At 25.5% G+C, this 18,388-nt stretch overlaps 2 protein-coding genes across 5 annotated transcripts; one reads left to right on the plus strand and one right to left on the minus strand.

Moving 5' to 3' along the window:
* Positions 1 to 271: 271 nt before the first annotated feature.
* LOC122512322 (protein sarah) lies at positions 272 to 10,741 on the minus strand. Of its 2 annotated transcripts, none has more exons than XM_043628088.1 (5): positions 10,444 to 10,741; positions 9,640 to 9,907; positions 5,516 to 5,705; positions 4,913 to 5,065; positions 272 to 461 (listed from the first exon to the last, which is right to left on the minus strand). In XM_043628088.1, the coding sequence occupies exons 2-5, from the start codon at positions 9,895 to 9,897 to the stop codon at positions 337 to 339; spliced, it is 726 nt and encodes a 241-aa protein (XP_043484023.1). In that variant the 5' UTR covers positions 9,898 to 9,907; positions 10,444 to 10,741; the 3' UTR covers positions 272 to 336. The 2 variants fall into 2 exon arrangements, with proteins under 2 accessions (XP_043484023.1, XP_043484024.1); XM_043628089.1 differs by lacking the exon at positions 10,444 to 10,741 and adding an exon at positions 10,043 to 10,061.
* A 956-nt stretch (positions 10,742 to 11,697) lies between these two features.
* On the plus strand, positions 11,698 to 16,930 carry LOC122512293 (ubiquitin carboxyl-terminal hydrolase 7-like). Of its 3 annotated transcripts, none has more exons than XM_043628047.1 (8): positions 11,698 to 11,828; positions 12,627 to 12,890; positions 13,963 to 14,081; positions 14,330 to 14,621; positions 15,147 to 15,265; positions 15,370 to 15,685; positions 15,853 to 15,971; positions 16,305 to 16,930. In XM_043628047.1, exons 1-8 carry the CDS (start codon positions 11,813 to 11,815, stop codon positions 16,341 to 16,343), a joined length of 1,284 nt encoding a protein of 427 aa, XP_043483982.1. In that variant the 5' UTR covers positions 11,698 to 11,812; the 3' UTR covers positions 16,344 to 16,930. The 3 variants fall into 3 exon arrangements, with proteins under 3 accessions (XP_043483982.1, XP_043483985.1, XP_043483984.1); XM_043628050.1 differs by having other exon boundaries at positions 15,912 to 15,971; XM_043628049.1 differs by lacking the exon at positions 15,853 to 15,971.
* The last annotated feature ends 1,458 nt before the right edge of the window (positions 16,931 to 18,388 follow it).

An 18,388-nucleotide genomic window follows, 5' to 3' on the forward strand; every position in this document is an offset into this window, starting at 1 on the left:
GTCTCTCTGCTCAACGTGCACCACTAATTTTTCAGCTCTAAGTAAATGTGGAAAATTGAATATCTCTACATTTACTACTGTACTGCCTGGATTCACCAAACTTTACTCAGTGTACATTATAACGTACCGTAATAGTAACATCGATTACGACGGAATTTACAGGAAGACGTTATAACATCGACGACGTAAAATTGATTCTAAATTTGGTGTACCAATTGCATTAATAGATAAGATCTTCGTTAGTTTTAAAGATATTAAATTAGTTTTTTTCTTTTCCAAACACTATTTTTGCGCAGAATAATAAATAAAAATAATAAAATGAAAAAAGAAAAACAATTAATATTCTGGACGATGCGTTGGTTGTATGTGAGTTGTATTTTTTAAAGAATTCGATGTCTCACAAACATGTACCACAATACCAGGTTGGCCGGATCCTCCACGATGCAATTCATGAGCAGCACCTACAAAAAATTCATTTTCAAACGGATTATGTTAGGAGGGCATTCATTCAAAAACCCCAAATAAATTTTTAATCATTATTATTTTTGCATTGGAAAAAAATTTCAATATTCAAACCTTTTGAATTTCGATAACTGATAAAAATATTATTGTAAAACATGAAGAAATGGATCACTCCGAATCTTCGACTCGGAGTAATCGATTTCTTTGTTTTATAAAAAATTAAAGCTGACCGAGTGATAAAATCATTATTTTATATAATAAGAATATTATTACTATAATTGCTTCAAAATTATTTTCAACATTTCAATTCAATTATTATTTTCTACAATTTTTAAATAAAATTCTTCTTTAAGTCAATTATTTCTAACAATTTTTGATAAAGTTCTGTTGAGAGTTTTCAAAATTCATTTGTTTACAATTCAAGTCTTCAATTAAATAAATACATTAGAAAATAAAAACTTGAAATAATTTAAAAAAATTTCGATTAAGCTTTTTGAAAAAATTAGTTGCATAGAATTTTCAATTAAAAGTATGAAAAATTCAAATTTTTAAAGATTTTAATTTTGAAACCTTTAAAAAATTCAATTAATTCTAAAAATTACAATTATTAGAAACTTCTCCAAAATTCAATTATTATCTAAAACTTTAATTGAAACTAATTTTTAAATCAATTTTTATTAGAAAATACAACGAGAATTCAATTATTTAAATACAAACATAGATAATTTATTTAATAATTAAATGTTTCTTAAAATTGAATTCTTATAGATAATTTTATTAACAAATTCTTGAATAATTGAATTCTTTCGACGAATTTTAATAAAATTTTTAAGAATACATAATTACATTTTTCGAGAAATTCAATTGAAATTGTCTTAAAAAATAATTGAAATTCTCCGATTAGTTTAATTATTTATGAAAATAATTGAATTTCTAAGAAGAATTTTATTACTTTTAAACAATATTTAATTTTTGCGAAGAATATTATTACTCTTGAAAATAATTGAATCTCTGTGAAAATAAATTGAATATTTTTGAAAATAATGGAATTATTGCAAAGAAATTTATGAAAAATTTGTAAATAATTGAATTGCTGTGAAATATTTGTTATTTATAAAAATAATAAAAGGTTTGCTTAGAATTTTATCAAAAATTTTTTTAAATAATTCATTTCTTTCGGAAAATTTTATTAAAATAGTAGATATTGAAAATCATTGAATGGAGGAGAATTTTTGAAAAAAAATTTGAATTTGTTAAAAAGAATTTCATTAAAATTTTTGAAAATAATTGAATTTTGGAGAAAAATTTTAATATTTATATAAAGATAATTGAAATTTTGACGATCATTTTTTCAAACTTTTGCGACCATAATTAAATTTTTGCGAAGAATTTTATTAATTTTGAAAATAATTGAATTCTTCAGACGAATTTTTTAATAATATTTCTTTTTAAATACCTACCTAATTGAATTCTTTTGTCAAATTTTATTGAAATATTAGATATTGGAAATAATTGAATTTTTATAAATTATAGAAATTAATGAAATTTCTAAGAAGAATTTTTTTAAAATAATTATTTTGAAAATAAATTGAATTTTTAAAAAGAATTTGATTAAAATTTTTGAAAATAATTTAAATTCTGCAATTGGTTTCATTATTTAAGAAAATAATTGAATTATTGCGAAGAATTTTGTAAAAAAGTTTCAAACAATTGATTTTTTTCGAAAAAATTTATGTAAATTCTATTTTTAATAATTGAATTTCTCTGAAATTTTCATTATTTTAGAAAATGGTTGAATATTCGTGTAGAACTTGGTCAAAATTATATTTAAATAATATTGAATTCTTCTGGGAAAATTTCATTAAAATAATAGATATACAAATTATTGAATTAACCCGGCGAGCGTAAGGTGAAATTTTGCAACACCGAGCGTAAGGTAGGGTATTTTTTACCCTGTAATGTAATACTATTTATAAATTAAAAAAAACTTTAAATCATGGAAATTTTTTTCTATAAATGTTTTATGTTGCCTAGTAATCTAATTTATTAATGTTACGATAAATTTTTCATTTGTTTAAACAAATTATTATTGTTAATTTATAACAATTCCAAAAACAAAATATAGAGAAAAGCAAATTTCTATACATTTGGCAGCATGATATCGGTATTATTTAATGCTAAATTAATGAATTCAATAAAACATTAAATTAAGTTTGCTATAATTATTATTTAACATTGTTTAAACAATTAATTGTTGTTATTTATTAACATTTTTCTATTGCACTTAGAAAGATGCAGTTTTTTTTAATTTGGCAATTTTGGACCTAAGATAATAACCGATAATTATTAAATGTCAATTCGATATGTTAACAATTGTTTAAACAATTAATTGTTACTATTTATTAACTTTTTTTCTATTGCACCTAGAAAGATGCAGTTTTGGATCTAAGATAATAACCGATAATTGTTATATGTCAGTTCGATATGTTAAAAATTGTTTAAACAATTCATTGTTGTTATTTATTAACTTTTTTCTATTGCACCTAGGAAGATGCAGTTTTTTTCTAACCAACAAAAACGTTGGTAAGGTTTACTACGTTTATTATCAAAGTATATTATCTTAGATCCAAAATTGCAAAATTAAAAAAAAACTGCACATTTCTAGGTGCAATAGAAAAAAAGTTAATAAATAACAACAATTAATTATTTAAACAATTATTAACATATCAAATTGACATTTAATAATTGTCGGTTATTATCTTAGGTCCAAAATTGTAAAATTGGGAAAAATCTGCATTTTCCTAGGTGCAATAGAAAAAAAGTTAATAAATAGCAACAATTTATTGTTTAAACAATGTTAATTAATAACTATAGCAAATTTAATTTAATGTTTTATTTAATTAATTAATTTAGCATTAAATAATACCGATATCAGCTGCCAAATTTTTAGAAATTTGCTTTTCTCTATTTTGTTTTTGGAATTGTTATAAATTAACAATAATAGTTTGTTTAAACAAATAAAAATTTAATTGTAATAATAGTAAAATACATTATTTATCCTTAGTAAACAATAATAGTGAAGTTCATTCATGATTCCAACTTTTTTTTAAATTATACAAAGAACAATACTCGTAGTGTGTTTTATATTCAGGGTACATGTGTTGTCAATAATTATAAATAAATAATAAGAAATGCAAAATAGTATATTTCGTAACGAGTGCGAGCAGTTGTCAATTTTTGAACGAGCACTTTTTTTGGAACAAACAAACGCCTACAGTTTGTTCCAAAAAAAGTGCTCGTTCAAAAATTGGCAACTGCTAGCACTAGTTACGAACGATATTTTTCATAACAAGGTGCAAAAAAGTGCCCTTTTTTGCACCGCGTTATGAAAAAAATTTTTTTTTATTCTTTATTGATTTGTTACCGTATTTAGTGCAGCTATTAAAAATTACAGGTAAATTCATCAATTCAAATTCGAATTATGGAGAAGTGAATATTCTACAGGGTAAATTTTACCCTACCTTACGCTCGCCGGGTTAAGAAAAATTTTTTAAAATAATAGAAATTTTGCCAAGAATTTTATGAAAATTTCTGAAAATAATTGAATTTTATTATATTTGAAAATAATTGAATTCTTGTGATGAATACTTTTATTTATGAAAATAATTGAATTTTGCAATGAATTTTATTAAAATTTCTTATAATAATTGAATTTTGCCGAAGAATATAATTTTGCTATTTATTTATAAAGAGAATGAAAATGTTGGTGAGAATCTTTTTAAATATTTGAAAATAATTATTTTCAAATATTTAAAAAAAATGAAAAAAATGAAAAGAATTTTAATATTTATTAAGATAGTCGAATTCTTTGAAAGAATTGCGTTAAAATTTTTAAAATTGAAACTAATTTCAACAGAATTGAAATAAAATTTTTTTAAAAAAGTGCTTCATTAAATGATTGATAAGTAATAACTTTATGGCAGTTCTTTAATAGAATAGTATTTATTAATCATATTTACGTAATAATATATTACGTAAGAGATTTTTTTTTACATATTCAATGTTTTCTGAGTGGAATTTATTATGTGATAGTTGTAACGCTGTCTATTAAATTGTAAACAATAGCAATTTTTTTGAGAAATAGGATGCTGAGAGTCATAACCAATTGTTCTTTCAGAGAATGTAGGTTTCCGGTACTAATTAGTTATGAGTTTATTATAATGTTTAACGATAAGAACTTCCAAAAATTAATTGAAGAGTTATTTTCAATTTCATGAGTAAATTGCAATCTCTGCCAACTCTCATTAAGAAAAACATTAGACGTACTCAGTAGTTAGATTTTTAAAAAGGCCGATTTTAAATACTCACCTCTCTAGACCCTATATTATTTGAAGACAAAAAAGTTAATTTTTGTGAAAATCAACAGTAAGTCAAAAATAAAAATAATTACCAGGAGTTAGATTTGCAATAGCTGCTATTAAATCGTGGTTGACAAGAGGTTCGCCTTCAGGTCTAGGTTCCCAACCAACAGGCGGTGAAGCTGGAGGTGATATAAGATGTTGCTTAGTTAATGCTGGAAGCTGTAGGTATTGATCTTCCATGTCTAGAAGAAAAATAGTGCATTATGCAACAAGGGATCTCACAAGTGTATCTAGAGCTGTTGCACTTGAGGGCTGGCATAATTACAGAACTATTCTATAACAGTTACGGAACTGTTTTCGCGTCGACTTGAAACTAAATGTAACCTAAAATTTTTAATTTAGTTTTGTTTCAACATCGACCTCTGATTTTAACAAAAGAAATGTAAGTGTGAGTAATGCTCACGTAGGAAAATGGTTCTAAGAGATATAGCAGATAATGGATGATTTAAGATTAGAAAAGTGATTAATTAAAGATTTCAAATAAGTGAGTTAAAATTTACATCTGTTTGGTCAAAAAGAGATGGTAGAAAAAAGAGTAGCTTCATTTTGAAAATAAAAACGCTTTCTGAACTGAAGGTTCCCATTTTCTAAAATTTTCAACATATTATATTAATAATAAAGTTGAAACAAACCTATAGGCGTTACAGGTTGTGCAAAATAGCAATTAATATCTGTATCGCCGAATCGCGATTGATGCAATTTTATTCTGGCATGTGCAGCCGAACTTGAAGAAGTGAAATTAACTCTCATTCTTCTAAACGATTTAAAATACTGAAATGTTGCGACTTCACCAAATTCTTTGAATAGTGTTTCAATAGTCACCTGTTTAGAAAGAAAAATATACATTAATAAATTTAACATTTTGAGCATTAATTCAAAAAAATTAAACAGGGTCACAAATTTTTTTGTAAGTAGCAGTTTTGAGATAAATTAAAAAATCATTTCAATTAAATTATTATTATCAAGAATTTGTAACTAAAATTCTTCTTTCAATCAATTATTTTTAATAATTTTCAAAAAAGTTCTTTGACAATTTTCAAATCCATTTGATTAAAATCCAATTTTATGAAATTTCGATTGAATTAAATGTATACATATTAGACAATAAAAACTTCAAATAATTTCAAAAAAAAATCCGCTATTAAACTTTTTTAAAAAATTAATTCCAAAATTCAATTATTTCTTAAAATTCACGCTATGTTGCTTTTAATATTCAATTATTATCTAAAATTTTAACTGAAATTCATTTTCAAATCAATTTTTTAATAGAAAATTATACTAGAATTCAATTATTTAATTACAAATAAAATGTAAATAAATAATTTATTGAATAATTGAATGTTTCTTAAAATTCCATTCTCATAAAGAATTTTATCAACAAATTTTTAAATAATTAAATTCTTTGGACGAATTTTAATAAAAATTTTAAGAATAATTACATTTTTCGACAAATTCGATTTAAAATTGTATTAAAAAATAATTGAAATTCTGCAATGAGTTTTATTATTTATCAAAATAATTGAATTCTTAAAAAGAATTGGATAAAAATTGAAAATTTGTTTAGCCATATTAGATCCGCCATTTTGAATTTTTAAAAAGTGACTTCAGATTCATAATCAGCTAACCTGAAAACCCCCGAGTAACAAGTTTTAAGCGAATCTGATCAAATTTGAAAATTTTGAAACAATGTATTTATTTTGTTTGTCAGCATTAATTTATAAATACATCAAAATTAACTATATATCCCAAGCTGTAATTTTTCAAAAAGTATTGTCTTTTATTTTTAAACCCATTTTGGGCAGATGGATTTTTTAATTTATCTTTAAACTGTGACGTGCTGGGTCGAAAATAGATCCAGATTTGAATTCAGCTCGTCAAAACAATTATAAATCAATAATCCCGTCCAAGTATACTTTTAAAAAAAGAATGTCGTGGTTCTGTGTTATGAATTACATTTTTGAAAAATAAACAATATTATGAATTTATTTATTAAAATTCAATAATTTAAACAAATTAACAAACAAAAGGTAAATATTAAGAGATTTTTAATCTCATAAAGACATATATAAAATAAAAAAGTTTTTAAAACTGGGTTAAATAATATAATCCTGCGAGGTTAAGTTTTAGAAAAGGTCGATGGTGATTTTAATAAATTTTTAAGATTCTATACACGAATTGTACCGTACGGAATCGTATTAGTCTTACTGCTTGGCAAAATTAGATTCATCATGATCAGATTTCATTATTACGGTGTTTTTTAAAATTTTCATAAAAAATGCTCTATCCGTTTTCCTCAAACTCAACCTTTTAAACTTATTTATCTAAAACTTTTTACAAAGGTGTACTTTTCACCGAAAATTACGAAAAAATACAGCGTTTTAATTGATTGAAACATAGTATTTCTCGAAAGGTAATTGAGGGGCTAGATTCTATAAAGTTTAATAAAAATTAAAAGTTCAGAAGTTTCAAATTAAATTTAAAAAAAGATTAAAAATCACTTATTGTTAAAATCTTGAAATATTCGTAAAAAGTGCAAACAAAATCCTATTAAAAATTAAAAAAATATGGATTTCTTTATTTTTTGTGTAGAATAACATACCTCATTGTAAAAATAATATGCAAAATGGATATCAGGCCTCGGATCGATTTTAACGAACAAAAAAAGTCGCTTTAGTCGATTAAAAATAGAAAAAAAGTCGAAAAAGTCGTTTATTTAATTTAGTGTTGTCACAAATATTTTATTTTCTATTTCCCTGATTTCTAAATTTAATTAATCAAAACTTGTATAATTTTGCTAAATAAAATATTTAAATACTTCTTATTTCTTTTTTCACCAGGAAAGAAAATTTAAAAAATTTCAAATTCTGAAATTTAATAATTTCCAAAAATTAAAACTATAACCCTTACAAAAATTCAATTATTTTCTACAATTTTTAACTAAACTTCATTTTTAAATCAATTATCTATATTATTACTTTTTAATATTTTTCCGAAAGTTCTTCAAGAATTCAATTATTTAATTATACAAATTAAAAATTTTTTATAATAATTGAAACCGTTCATTTTTCTTTTTAAAGATAATAAGGTACAATATATTCAAAAATTTTAATAAATAAATTCGTAAAATTAACTTTTTAAAAATATTTCTAAATAATTTTTGAAAGACGCAATTGTTTTACAATTACATAACAATTAAAAATTTTTTTAAGAAAATTGAAATTTGGTAAAATCTTTTTAAAAAATAATTTAAATTTAGTAAAATCTTTGAAAAATAATTAATATTTGCAATGAATTTTAATTAAATTCCTTAAAATAATTAAATTTGGCAAAAGTTTTAATAAAATTTCTGAAAATAATTGAATTTTGCAGAATATTATTAAAATTATACCTAGTTGAATTAGAATTTTAATAAAATTCCAGAAAAAAAATTGAATTTTGCAAAGACTTTTATTAAAATCAATGAAAATAATTGAATTTTTCAAAAAATTTTTTTTAAAAATCCTGAAAATTGAATCTAGACAAAAATTTTTATTAAAATTACTGAAAATAATTGAATTTTGCAATAAATTTTTTAAAAATTCTTGAAAATTGGATTTAGACCAAAATTTTATTAATATTCATGAAAATAATTGAATTTTGCAACGAATTTTAATAAAATTCCCTAGAATAATTAAATTTTGCAAAAAAATTTATTAAACAAATAAATAATTAAGTTTTTAAAAAATATTAGAAAAATGATCAAATTTTTGATGAATTTTAATTATAAATAATTTCTGAAAAATTCTAAAATAGTAAATTTTAAGAAATTTTAAATTACTTTGTCAGAGAATTACTTTTTTCAAAACTAGGATTTTAATATTTTCATTTTTTATCGAATTTACACTTGAAGATTATTCATTAAAATTTTTGAAAATTCAATTATTTTCAAAATTTTCAATAAAAATTCTATAATAGTTAATTTTTAAAAACTATAATAAAATACTTGAAAAAAAAGGATTTATTTTCAATTAATTTTAGAATTAGAATTAGAATTTCTTTATTTTGTCCTAGGAAATCCACGAGGACAAGCATTAAAAATACAGTAAAAGAAAACGTACTATTCATAAATCATGTAACAAAAAGAATACTTAAAATTTCAATTAAGTATTCAAAATCTTTTTAATTATATATTTCAAAAATTTAATTAGAAAAAATTTTCAAAAATAATTTTCGAAAAATTTATCTACAGCTATTTTTTATACTGCGCGTAGAAATCGAAAAAAGTTGCAGCATTTTATACTAAAAAAATGGTATTTTGTTGCACAATTTGGAAGAAAAGTCGAAAAAGTCGCATTTTTTGAAAATAGTCGAAAAAAGACGAAAAAATTATAATATCCGAGGCCTGCGATATGGATCCAGTCTGTTGCAAAAAGTTCAAAATATAAATTAACACCATATTATAATAGTTTTTCATGATTTGAAAAAATTATGCATTCACATAATGTACCTTTCTCTGGGATTAGTGCAATATGATACTTTAATAACAAATAAAAAGAAAGAATTCTTTTCTCAAGAGAAAATTAATAAAAATTGTCAAAATGGTAATTTAAACTAAAATTACTAAAAATCCTGTCGGCAAAGAAGAATTTTAAAGGTTGGGTTCGCTTTCAGCGTCAAAACCTCTATTAATAATCACCTTTGACCTTTTTTGAAAAACTGAAAATTGAGAAATGTCACAGGTCTAATTACAGCAGTAATTATAAAAATGAGAATAAACCTTTAATTCGTCACATTTGTAAACACGAGGGTCTACATTGGTGACAATAACAGACATTGGTAGGTCTTCATCGTGAACCAATTCATCGAAAGTTCTTGCGTTTACATCACTGCAATCTTCTTTCTCCTCAAAATCGTATTCACGTTGATCGAAGTCTGGATGCATATTAGGCAATCCATCAACTTCATTTATTATTATATTTTCTGATTCTCCCGGCTCCTCATCCTCATCGACGTTAAAACTATGATTTTTTTCCATTTTTTCATTACTGTTAAAATAACATTACAAAATTAGACATAATTTACAATTTTCACTCATATATTTTACTTCGAACGCAAATATAAAATTTGCAATTGAAAAGTAATTCGAATAATAGGTAAATGATTAATACTAATAACATTACGTAAATCATATTAAGGAAAAGGCATTTGTCCCACAAGTTACCTATACAAACTGTACGTATTTCAATAATTACTACTGCGAATTAAATGTCATTAGGCAATTTTACAAAATGACGAAACGACAGGGAAAATTTCGTTAATCTTTTATTCAGAAACTGTTAAGTGTCTAAAATTTCAATTCTTCAGATTGGGATTATAAATAAAAAATTTCACTAAGAGTTTTAAACTATTTTTATAAAAAAATAAATAATATAGATATACACTTAAGTTAAATTAAATTAAATATAATATCATTAGAAAAAGAAACTTTACTTTTCGAATATAATTTTATTGTAACATTTAATGAAAAATTGTAAAACAGGCTTAATTATTCCGTGAAATAAAAGAAGAAATGTTTACTTACATTTACAAATATTTAATATCTGTTGATATTCTGGTTATAGAATATTTAATAACAATAACACAATTCATTTAAAAGTCCAAAACATCACGAGACGATTTTGAAATTTTACTTTAAGATTTTTAAATAATGTTTTTTAAATTTAGTCACATATCTTGTACGATAATCTACTGGTAATTTAAACAACAATTGTCCTGCTATAAAAAGTCGTACTTTAATATGACTTTTTATAGTTATCTTATATTTACAACTTTCCCTTCGATAAGCATCGACAGGAGAATAAACCATAGAGGTAGAAGAAAGTATGCGAAAGCTTTTATCGCTCACCTCAGTTGTAAATTTTTCTCCACTATTGCTGACGCTTAGTGGCGCTATAAGAATAGCAATGCAAGAGATAAAAAATAAAAGTGTCTTTTTTTATCTTGTATCTTCACTAGAGCAGTCGACGGCCGTATCCCATGTGAACAGAATACGTCGACCGAAAGCAGAAAATCATGAGAGTGAAAAGAACAGCAATATCTACCTATCTCTTTCGCACTCATGATTTTCTGCTTTCGGTCAACGTATTCTGCTCACATGGGAATGGGATCGCACTCTGATTTTTAATTAATTAGGGTGCGATCCCATGTGAGCAGAATACGCCGACCGAAAGCAGAATATCATGAGAGTGAAAAGAACAACAATATCTACCTATCTCTTTTGCACTCATGATTTTCTGCTTTCGGTCGACGTATTCTGCTCACATGGGATCGCACCCTTACAATTTTTATTTTTTCTTCGTGTATTTGAGATTTATGTACAATTAAAATTACACGAACATAAGCGTAAAGGGCCAGTCCCATGTTGGCGTGAAAATGTCAAAGCGTAATTATTCATTCATTCTTGTTTTATTGAAAATTAATTAAAAATAATTTAAATTTTCTTTGTTACTATTATTAGGCTGGAGTCCCATGGCACCGTTTTGCGTTGCGTCGTAATGGGAGAGAAAAAGACGCAAATATACGTTTGCTGCATTCTCTCTCATTACAACGCAACGCAAAACGCTGCCATGGGACTGCGGCCTTAGGCTGTGTTTACATGCTTGCGTTCGAAAGCTGCGTTTTGCTTTGAGCAGTGAGTGTAAGGATAGAAGTATATCTCTTTCTTTTTCTATCTTATTATTTAACGCAAAACGCAAGCATGTAAACACCGCCTTAGGGTAGAGGGTCCTAAGGTGGCCACCCTAAGAAAATTCTTGCCCATTAGTTGGCAGCACTGAATAGCTGAATGCTTCTTTGTCAGAAACTATTGTGCGTTGGTCTTTACAAACATCCCTGGCTGCAATTCTCAAAAAAACATTGAAACCGCTTTCAGTGTATTAAACGGCGAAAAAATGCCCTCAACAATTGGTTTGTCTATTTTTTGTTATTATTATTTTTTATTCCTGCGTGAATTGTAAATAATTATTTTGCTGAGTAAGAATTTCTGAAACGTGCCACCTAAAACTTGGAAATTTTTTTTCCTAACCGTTAATTTTCCTGTAGCATTTTACATGAAAAACCACTGTAAAGGATTTTACAAAAAAAAATGTTTACTCTTGTTATTAACAATTGAAAATTTTTATTACTTTTTAAAAAAAAAAATTAATTTCAGAAAAACTTGTTGACCGATTTCAATAATTCAACCGACGTTATTTTTGTTTTAAATCCAAACAAATACAATTTTTTTGTTATTTAAAGATATTGGATTTTAATATATCAAAAAACGAAGCGGCTATTTCGCCCGTCAACGGGCGAAATAAGAGAAATACCTAGTTTATTTCGCCAGTCTTTTACTGACAGGCGAACTAAACTATTTATCTTATTTCGTTAGAAAAAAAATAAATATTTTCGTTTCAGGTGGAATGTTTCAGAAATTCTTACTGTGCTGATTCATGAAAATGATGATGTCTAAAATAAAGTTTCCTTTTATTTATAGCAATAAAAAATTGTAAAGTATTGGAACACAACCTCACACTAAAATGTTTTTGTTATAAAAGAAAGAATTGATAATAAATGAATTTTAATATAGTTCGAAAATGTCTCCAAAATAATTACGATTTATTAACAAACAATTAATATTTTACTATGTATTTATATTAATTTAAGAAATTTATTATTCATAATAAAATAAACATTTTATTCTTTATATTTTTTGACTAATAATAGGCAAAAAAAAATCAATGGCTACTGTTCAGCACAAGTTTTCCAAAATTTCGAAAATGAAAGAAATTACGCTACGCACGAAACCTTTTTACTTGGAAAATATACCCTGGAGGATTAAAGTTCAACGACAAGTAACTAATGGAGTATTATATTTCGGATTTTATGTTGAATGTAGTTCATGTACAATAGACAAAACAAAGGGTCAATATGCTGAATTTAAAATGCGACTTTTGTCTCAAGAAGCAGGAAATAAATTTATTGAAAAAGGTAAATAATATTTATATTTACCTCACTGTAAAAACTCTTTAAAAATTTACATGTCAATGTTAAAAATATTTATAAGTGTCTTTTAAATATTACTATAGATTTAAAGAAAATTCACTATAATTATTTTATTAATTTCCTTTAAAATGTGTAACTTTTATATCAGGTTTGACAATTTATTGATGGCTCCTAAATGAAAACATATTAATTGACACATTATTCGCCACAGCGTTTATATGAAACACGTAACTCACGAAAACAAATAGAAAACATGCTTATTTAAAATGACAGTTTTTTGAAGGCTATGTTACAATTTTTAATATTTACTATTTTTAAAGTGTAAACAAATTGCAAACATAAGTTGAATTTGTAAACGATGTTTGTGACGTCACCTGAATACAATATGAAATGAACAAAAAATCACTTGTGTCTTTCTTACTTTGAAAATGATCCCCAGTGAAAGCGGAGTTTACAAAGTAAAAGTAATATTAAAGCCCCGTAAGTGACTTTGTGTCTTTTTTACATTGCATTTCTTGAGTTCAAACTCCGCAAGTACATTTTTACATAGAAATTGTTTTAAAAATTAATTTTTTTTATTATATACTGAATTATGAATATATGAATATATACTTGATTGAATTATATATATATATGAATTATATACTGAAGTTCTAAGCTCAAACGTTTTTTTTATTTTCTCCGTTCAACTGAAATGTCACTTAAGTTCTTTTCACTTTGTTCGGCAGATTTAGGAGCCATCGTTTATAAGCGTTAGACGTATTCAATAAGGATTTTTTTTAGTGCTATTAATATTTATAGTAGTTAATTAAAATATTTCCTTTATTTAACATTTATTCTTACATATACATATATTTTGATTCTATCTATATATACTTAAAGAGAAGTAGCCCTGTGGACACTGGGACATGGGATGTCTTTAAGGACATCTATGTCTGTTCGAAAGACATATACATCCTCAGGATATCTGGAGGACATCCTATAGACATCACATGTCCCTGTGCCCACTGGGAGGGTTTTGAATTTATATTAAAATAATTTGAATTATTTTCTTTAGAAGTCAATCATCTTTTTAATAACAAGGAGAATGATTGGGGATTCCGACAGTTTTTGAAATGGGAAGAACTTCTTAATCCTGATAAAGGATACATCAAAGATGATTCTATTACTGTGGAGGTATGTGCATAGGTTTTAAAATAAACTTCAATTGTATTTGTGACGCGTTTTGAAGAAAGGGAAATAAGAAGCAAATCGATTATGTTTGTGCCAGTTTTACATTGATTATACGTTTTAGGAAAATCAGTTTTTATTCAATATTTTGTATGAAATGAAAACTTAAACATTATAAATAAGCTTCATATTGATCCCCTTTGTACATTTTCATTTTAAAAATTAAAAAAAACCCTGAAATTTCTAAACTTTAGGTTGATTTAGAAATAGATGCGCCGTACGGTACTTCGAAAACGATTTTTCGTTACACTCTTAGCAATGTGTCGACGATAGATGTTGAACAATTCTCTGCTCCATTCTATCTTCAAAATTTGCCATGGGTAATCAGGGTCGTACCACGATCAGAACAAACTGACGAAAAGCCGCCGAAAAATTCACTTGGATTTTTTCTTCAATGTAATAAAGAAGGCGAGTTATGGAGTTCTTACGCTAATGCAGATTTTCGCCTTCTATCCCATAACTCGGAACAAGATTATTTCAACAAAAGTAAGCTTTTGCTTTTTTCATTAATTCCTCATTTTTATTTTATTCCCATACAACTACCTATTGTTCTATAGCTTAAAATTTCTTCCAAATTCTAGGAATTTAATTTATCATTTTATAGTCAATACACTATTAACTCTTAAAATTGTTCAAAAATTAATCCCGAAAACATAATAATTGTTTTTTATGTACAAATAATATTTCCCAACAAAATTGTTTTGTTATTACTATTTAAAAATAATTTAACATGCAATAAATTTAGCTTATTGTCAATAATGTGATATGAATAAGTTTAAAAAATCAAAAATTATTATAATATTTCAAGTAATGTACTGATAAAAGACTGATGATAATTTTATATAGGTAAACTTATTAAATTTTTAGGTTTCCGATACTCAAATTCTTTAAAAACATTTTGAAATTTAAATCTGTTCGATTTTATACATCTGACCATAAAACATACACATATTTTTCATTATCATTTCTAGATTTGACAAATTATAAATTTATGAAAATTAAAATTTTCAGAAATCGAACATGTCTTTAGTAGCAAAGAAAATGAAGCAGATTTCGGTGACTTTATAGATTGGCAAGTAGTATTTAATCCTGATAAAGATTACATTAAAAACGACTCTATAATATTGGAGGTAAGTGATTAGATTTAAAGCAAAAATTTAATATCATTCCAGTGAGTGGACTTTTTTGGATAATTATAATATAAATATATTATTTTAATAATATTATATTTTAGATTCACTTAATGGCAGATTCACCAAAAGGAGAAAGTTGCAATTTAGAGCTATGTATAAGGACAGAGTATACTTTTAATTTCACTATTGAAAATATTTCAAAAATGAAAGTTTCCAAACTCTCTGAGCCAGTGTATGTTGGACAGTTACCCTGGTTAATTAAAGTTGCGCCACTAACAGGACAAAATCAAAAAAAGGCTATAGAATTTCTTGGTGTTTTTCTTCAATGTAATGAAGAAGGAGAATCCTGGGCATGTTCCGCTAATGCTGAATTGCGCCTTCTTTCTCACGAACCAGGACATAAATATTTTGCACGAAGTAAGTAAAATGATATTATCTTTATTTATAGAATTTTTTTAAATTCTATTTGTAAAAATAATTATTAAAAATAAATTATATTTATAAATAATAACCAAAAACAAAATATGTTAACAAGTAATTGTTTTTATTTATTTAATTCGTGGTATTTGAACTTTATTTTTTAGATATCGAACATCTTTTCTGTAACGAAAATAATGTTTGGGGATTTAATTGTTTCATGAAGTGGCAGGATGTACTTAATCCTGTTAAAGGTTATATTAAGAATGATTCTATAACGGTGGAGGTTTGTATATGTTTTTTTAACTTTAAATTTACTGAAATTAATTGTGACGTGATCTAAAGAAAGGGACCTTAGAATCAAAAAATTAAAGGTTATTTTTACAATTTTTTAGATGAAAATATACAAAATAAGGATCAACTGTTAATATAAACAGATGTTTATCAGTGTAAACACTGATGTTTAAGTCTTCATTACAACTAAAATATTTAATAAACACTAACATAACCTTAAAGTGATATTTACTTCAAAGGTCCCTTCTCTTCAGATCGTGTCACATATTTGATTCAAATAATTTGATATTTTTAGATAATAAAATAAAAATGTTTTTAATTATAGGTTCATCTACTAGTGAAAGACGAATCTAAAAATAGCTAATACTACTAATATAGAAAAATATATTAGTTTAATCATATAAGAATTCTACGAATACCTTCCAAAGTGAAATTAAAAGACGAATTGTTAGCTTTGTGTCACTGATACATGACACTTTAATTTTAAGATCAAAAAAGAGTATATTTTTCGTTTTCCAATAATTGGGTACTTTTTTATAGTTTTAAAAAAGTTTAAAAACAAATTCGTTTTTTTAATTAAAAAAAAAATTATTTCGATCGGCGACTGTAAAAATTTATTCTTTATTTTATTTAAGTGTAAGAAGTACTTAAAAGCATAGTGCTAATATTGTAAGTCATTTCTTAAAAAGTATTAATATAAGTATTGTTTCACATTCCCAGAATGTATTGTACAAAAAAATCTTACATATTATAGAGTATTGTTTTTTGGAAACATTTCATTTAGCACTATGAGAATTTTGGTATTTTCAATACTAGTATTTAATATAGTTAAAATAATTTTCAACTACTGAAAGTTCTCGTGATATAAAGAATGTTCCTGATAAAAGTATATAAAAAAATGTATTTTTCTATGAATATAAAAATTTTGTATAATAAAATAAAACAAAAATATTTTAAATTCTATATTTATTACTTCTAAATATATTACTCATTACCCTACTAAAAATAAAGTCACAAAGCAACAGAAATTTAGTCAGAATCTCTGATGATTTTAGACTGCTTATTTTGTTACGGTTTTTTACAAAGTCGACCAGTGGCAGATCCAGAATTTACTCCAGAGGGGGGGTCATCTATAGATGCGTCGAGCAACGACCATAATTAGCTGACCCTTTTTTTATGTAAATTTTTCGCCCCCGGGGGGGGGGGCATGACCCCCATGACCCCCCCTGGATCCGCCACTGAAATTTACACCCTCTTTTACCTGGAAAAAGGTCAACTGACCGTCATAAAATTGAAGGGGGACGCATGGTTATTCCCCAAATGTCATTTTACCGAACTGCACTTTTGCGAATAGTCATTTTTGCGAAAAGCCAATTTTGCGGAATGTCATTTTTGCGAAAAGCTATTTTTGCGAATTGTCATTTTTGCGAATGGCCATTTTTACGAATTGTCATTTTTGCGAATCGCTATTTTTACGAATTGTCAATTTTCCGAATTGTCATTTTTTCGAAGACATTTTTGAGAAATGTAATTTTTGCGAAAAGCCATTTTTGTGAAATGTCATTTTTACGATTAGTCATTTTTGCGAATTGTCACTTTTGTGAATCGCCATTTTTACGAATTCTCATTTTTGCGAATAGTCATTTTTGCGAATTGTCATTTTCACGAAAAGACATTTTTGAGAAATGTCATTTTTGCGAAAAGCCATTTTTGTGAAATGTCATTTTTACGATTAGTCATTTTTGCGAATTGTCATTTTTGAGAAATGTCATTTTTGCGAATTGTCACTTTTGTGAATCGCCATTTTTACGAATTGCCATTTTTACGAATTCTCAGTTTTGCGAATAGTCATTTTTACGAATTGTCAAATTTCCAAAGTCATTTTTGCGAATTGTCATTTTTACGAAAATTCCTATAGTAAACTTGTATGCATATATAGATTCACTATAGGAATTTTCGCAAAAATGACAATTCGCAAAGATGACTTTTCGGAAATTTGACAATTTGTAAAAATGACAAATCGCAAAAATGACAATTCGTAAAAATAACTTTTCGCAAAAATGACTATTCGCAAAAATGAGAATTGGTAAAAATAACTTTTCGCAAAAATGACTATTCGCAAAAATGAGAATTCGTAAAAAGGGGCCGTCCATAAACTACGTCACGCCTTAGAGGGGGGGGGGTGGAATTTATTTTTTGTGACGTTCTGTAGAAAAAATGGCGCTAAAGCATGTAAAATTTGTGACGTGGGTAGGGGGGGTGGAAAAATTATGCAAAATCGTGTGACGTACTTTATGAACAGCCCCAAATGGCAATTCGTAAAAATGGCGATTCACAAAAGTGACAATTCGCAAAAATGACATTTCTCAAAAATGTCAATTCGCAAAAATGACTAATCGTAAAAATGAC

This window comes from Leptopilina heterotoma, unplaced genomic scaffold, assembly GCF_015476425.1.
Source record: "Leptopilina heterotoma isolate Lh14 unplaced genomic scaffold, ASM1547642v1 Lhet_97, whole genome shotgun sequence".
Classification (NCBI taxonomy): Eukaryota; Metazoa; Arthropoda; class Insecta; order Hymenoptera; family Figitidae; genus Leptopilina; species Leptopilina heterotoma.

Excerpts from the sequence above, each read along its gene's own strand:
- LOC122512322 (XM_043628088.1), bottom strand. The coding sequence starts at position 9,897 with ATGGAAAAAAATCATAGTTTTAACGTCGATGAGGATGAGGAGCCGGGA. Across the intron at positions 5,066-5,515 it reads ACAACCTGTAACGCCTATAG|ACATGGAAGATCAATACCTA; the intron begins GTTTGTTTCAAC and ends TTTTTCTTCTAG. Across the intron at positions 462-4,912 it reads TATTGCAAATCTAACTCCTG|GTGCTGCTCATGAATTGCAT; the intron begins GTAATTATTTTT and ends AATTTTTTGTAG.
- LOC122512293 (XM_043628047.1), top strand. Across the intron at positions 12,891-13,962 it reads AAATAAATTTATTGAAAAAG|AAGTCAATCATCTTTTTAAT; the intron begins GTAAATAATATT and ends TATTTTCTTTAG. Across the intron at positions 14,622-15,146 it reads ACAAGATTATTTCAACAAAA|AAATCGAACATGTCTTTAGT; the intron begins GTAAGCTTTTGC and ends TAAAATTTTCAG.